At 36.6% G+C, this 4,038-nt stretch overlaps 1 protein-coding gene across 1 annotated transcript; it reads right to left on the bottom strand.

The window, feature by feature from the left end:
- Positions 1 to 303: 303 nt before the first annotated feature.
- On the bottom strand, positions 304 to 3,315 carry srp9 (signal recognition particle 9). The gene is made up of 3 exons (XM_057823155.1): positions 3,118 to 3,315; positions 2,920 to 2,988; positions 304 to 1,002 (listed from the first exon to the last, which is right to left on the bottom strand). The coding sequence occupies exons 1-3, from the start codon at positions 3,187 to 3,189 to the stop codon at positions 883 to 885; spliced, it is 261 nt and encodes an 86-aa protein (XP_057679138.1). The 5' UTR covers positions 3,190 to 3,315; the 3' UTR covers positions 304 to 882.
- Between the last annotated feature and the right edge of the window lie 723 nt (positions 3,316 to 4,038).

A 4,038-nucleotide genomic window follows, 5' to 3' on the forward strand; every position in this document is an offset into this window, starting at 1 on the left:
TCCAACTTCTAAATTGTGAAGGTAATCGAAAAAAGTGACAATTTTCCGATTAATCATTTAATTCATCGATTGTAAAAAAAAAAAATGTTAGTTGCAGGCCTAGCTGCGGCTAATGGAAGTCTATAGAACCTATGAGAACTTTGGGAAGCCCTCATTTTTTTCAAAATTCCATTCAACCATGAACTTGAATGTGTTCTGTTTCTCAGACATCAAAAAAATCAAGGGATGCTTGACACTCGTACAAAAGACACATGCCATACAGGATTCCATAATTCATATGCGCAAATACAAAATGAGACTTTTACTTGAGTGAATTCATGTTTATTGAAGACAAAATTGTCAGCAAACACCTTAAAAGATGAAGTCTAAGAAAATTAGAAAGTCAGGATTCAGCTGTGTCCATATAAGGGTCAAAATTAAGAGCCAAGTAAAATTTAAAATAGAAGTATTTGTGAAGAGCCTTGCAACATCTTCATTGATAATCTTGCTTGAAAATCAAAAATTTCTGACAGCTCCTCAAAACAAACGAAGGTGCCAATGCTGCTAAATGTGCAGCACATTTGTCCATTTCGCACAATAGGCCCGTACCTCTTATTTTGCTCATCTTCACATTCATACACAGAGATGTGATCTTATGTCATGAGTAGAGAAGCAGGATAACTGAGAGTATCATTTTAAAATCCTGAGATGACTGTACAAACGACATATAGAAATCCCATCTCTGACTATAATGAATAAACGTATGCATCCAGCTCCTTTCTCCCCTGTTACTCTTCCCATACAGATTCTCCATCAGTCCCACTGAAGTGGTTCTGTTCTGTGCTGTACTCCCAACAACCACATTGAACTCAGTCCAAACAGCGGTAATCCAACTCGACTACTCTAGTCCGTCTCCATGGCGCTACTGTGCGTCTCTTTGGACACCATCAGTCTCATCAGTTTCCCGTGCAGTTTCTCGATCTTCTTCACATCTTGAGCCTGGTCTGTCTTGTACTGTAAACACTGAAGAGGGATAAAAAGAAAATTTGAGAAAGCAAGAATCAGAGGTGTGGACATTTTGGCAGAAATATTTGTAATTGCAAAATAAGCAGAGGTGGGTAGTAACACGTTACAGCTACTTGACAATTTTTTTTTTTGAACAATGTACTTCTTAACTCATTCACTCCAAGCCATTTTCACCGGAGCAAGGCCCTTCGCTCCCGGCCGTTTTACTGGATTTTGACTGATTTTGCAAGGCCCACAGAAAATTCTGTTGTATTACGATATAAACATGGAGCTCACCAAAAGAAAGATTAGACTCTCTTCTTTCAGCAGAAAAAAAAGTTAATATCTTTTTCCATTCTTTAGAAATCAGCATTAGAAAATAGCTTAGTTTGAGCAATTTTCCTATTTCTGATGAAAAAACAGAGAAATTGAGCTTTTTGTGAAAGCATACATTTCAAACATAACTTGAACTTTAATAGCTATATAATTTTTTCGTTCTACAAAACAACAAGACAAATAGAGCTTTTGATCGCAAAGTAACAATTTATTTACACATAACTAAACTATTGAACTGTTGAACTATTTGTGCACATAACAACGGGGAAGGCTCTCGGCTGCTCCCGGTTGAATGAGGTGGCGCCGAGTAATCTGATGAGTCCGGATCAATATTGGTCTCACTTTTATCACCATCTTCATCGTTGGTTTCAACCTCGGGCTCAGGAGTAACATAACGTGAGCTCCGCAGAACGCGTGTGGAACCTGACGCTGTTGTGGACGTCACCGTCTGTCTCATCAAGATAGCTTTTCTTTAATCCTTCTTTGACGATGGTTTCGTTTTTTTCCCAAAACATTCCTCCAATGTCGTTTGCCTTTTTTTCTGATCGTTCGCCACGTTTGTGGGAGCAAAGGAGTTAAGAGTAGTTTTACTAATCCATGCTTTTTACTTGAGTAGATTTGTGAGGAAGAAATTGTACTCTTACTCCGCTACACTAATCGTTAGATTTTTCTTCATTATTCTACATATTAGATTTAAGTTCTTTTTTTGCTAGAGACAAGCACACAGTGGCTCAACCAGTTTCACCAATGATAATAATGATAATAATACTCACCTGATTCCATTGTACCAGACTCAAGCTTGCCGTTCTATGATCGCGCCCGCCTGTTCAATCATGTGGCGTCTTAAAAACACCGTACAATATATATATATATGTATTTATTTATTCTGATTTTAACCTTTCTTCCAGTTTTTATTTGGCACCGATTGCCCACGGAAAACCAGAGATATGATCCTTTTAGTTTAATAATAGGAAATACGTTTTCCCCACTAGAAGGCACTCATGCTCTTTGGACAAATAATGCTTAATTTTTGTGTATATATTTTGTTCTCTCATTGGAATTCAATGTTCTTTTTGTTGTTGTTGTTGTTGAATTTCTTTGGCTTAACGTGGTTATTTAATATGTTATTTTACAGTATAACACTTGTGCTGAGAAAAAAACTACCATTGTTAAAAAGGATTTTTTTTTATACATGTTAAGCAGTTACTCACAATGTTACTCATCACTTGAGTATTCTTTTCACCAAATACTTTTTTACTTGTACTTAAGTAATTTTTTTTTTGCATGACTACTTTTACTTGATTGATGTTTTTCAGTAACGCTACTCTTGAGAATTTTTTTTTTTTTTTTTTGCTACTCTACCCACCTGTGAAAATAAGAGAAAGGATGCACTTGTTCTTGTTGTTTAAAAGATGAAAAAAATTAACCATTATGGCCGAAGAGAATCAGCAGAAATCACTCTTTAATGTTGACAAGCTTAACTAGAAATCATGTGTCAATGAATAAGGTGATATTTAGGTTTATTTGACAAGATTTGTAAGAATTGGAATGTCAAAATGGCCCAAGCATTGTCGTTTTCGTTCAAGTCACAAAACTTACCACGGAATTGTCTGTCACTTTAATGCACATTTTGCCGTCGCAATGTCTGTACTTTATTACCACTCTGACCTAAAAAGAAGGAACCAGAATCAAACTCTCAATCAAAAATGAATCAAGAAGCTGTACATGCGCTTAAGAGATTCAAAGCTACAAACGCTATGCTAGTCTGATAACTCGCGTATATCGCGCGCATTTTACCTTCATGGGATCCGCTAGATATAGTTTTTCGGCTGCCCGAGCAAACTCCTCCCAAGTCTGAAAGTAAGGCATTATTTTTGAGGATGCGAAATGCGTTGTATATCGAAGACTGCAGGTAAAAAGAAGAAACAGCTGTGCTAGCTTCAGAACACCACATCAGCAGCAACGTGAAACCAGCCAATCAAGACGAGAGTATGACAATACAACTACTTCCGCGTTGCTCTTTCCAAATAAAAGAACCCTTTAGTTTAAATTGACGAACCACCCTTGCATTAAAACAACAAGTGCATATTTTCTTTTAAATGGGAATTATTTATCATACTTATAACGTTTAAAAATCGACATATGGACGTTCAGCAACAAACGTCTGACAAAAGATGTGTCTTTTCATTTCTTTTGACACTTACATATATGTCACGAGACAGGAAGTAATACAGTACTGAGAGGCGGGAACATAAATATCATATATATGGCTAGATGTTTTCTGTCCGTTTTGAGCTAAGAGAGACGGACGTCATCACTTGTTGGCGAGTTTTAAGGACAGAGCCATTCGAGGCACACATCATTTTGAAGGTGTAGTTTGAAATTACTAGATGAATTTTCAAACAATTCTCGAAGGCTTGGTTTTCATGAATTTCACAGAAGCAGGAATTTTCCTGCATACTTAAAATAGCTATAACTCTTGTTTTGTTTCAATTTAAAAAAATTCAACATCTAGCCTGAAAATTTCAGCTCATTTGCTCTTCACTGCCAATGACAGGAAGCACTTGCAGTTGGCGTGGCCCTTAATTCATGAAAAATAGCTGAAAGTGTTGAACATTTAGAATGGAAATATTGTACTGTGCTATAATAGGTCATTTATTCTCGACACTTTTATAGCGTTCATATTTGAACATTACTTGTGTCATCCCCAGAGGTCAG

Source organism: Corythoichthys intestinalis, chromosome 19 (genome assembly GCF_030265065.1).
Source record: "Corythoichthys intestinalis isolate RoL2023-P3 chromosome 19, ASM3026506v1, whole genome shotgun sequence".
Lineage (NCBI taxonomy): Eukaryota > Metazoa > Chordata > Actinopteri > Syngnathiformes > Syngnathidae > Corythoichthys > Corythoichthys intestinalis.

Bases quoted from the DNA above. Each gene is read 5' to 3' on its own strand.
- srp9 (XM_057823155.1), bottom strand. From the start codon at position 3,189: ATGCCTTACTTTCAGACTTGGGAGGAGTTTGCTCGGGCAGCCGAAAAA. The intron at 2,989-3,117 runs GTAAAATGCGCG...CCTTCTTTTTAG, and splicing joins ATCTAGCGGATCCCATGAAG to GTCAGAGTGGTAATAAAGTA. The intron at 1,003-2,919 runs GTAAGTTTTGTG...ATCCCTCTTCAG, and splicing joins AAGTGACAGACAATTCCGTG to TGTTTACAGTACAAGACAGA.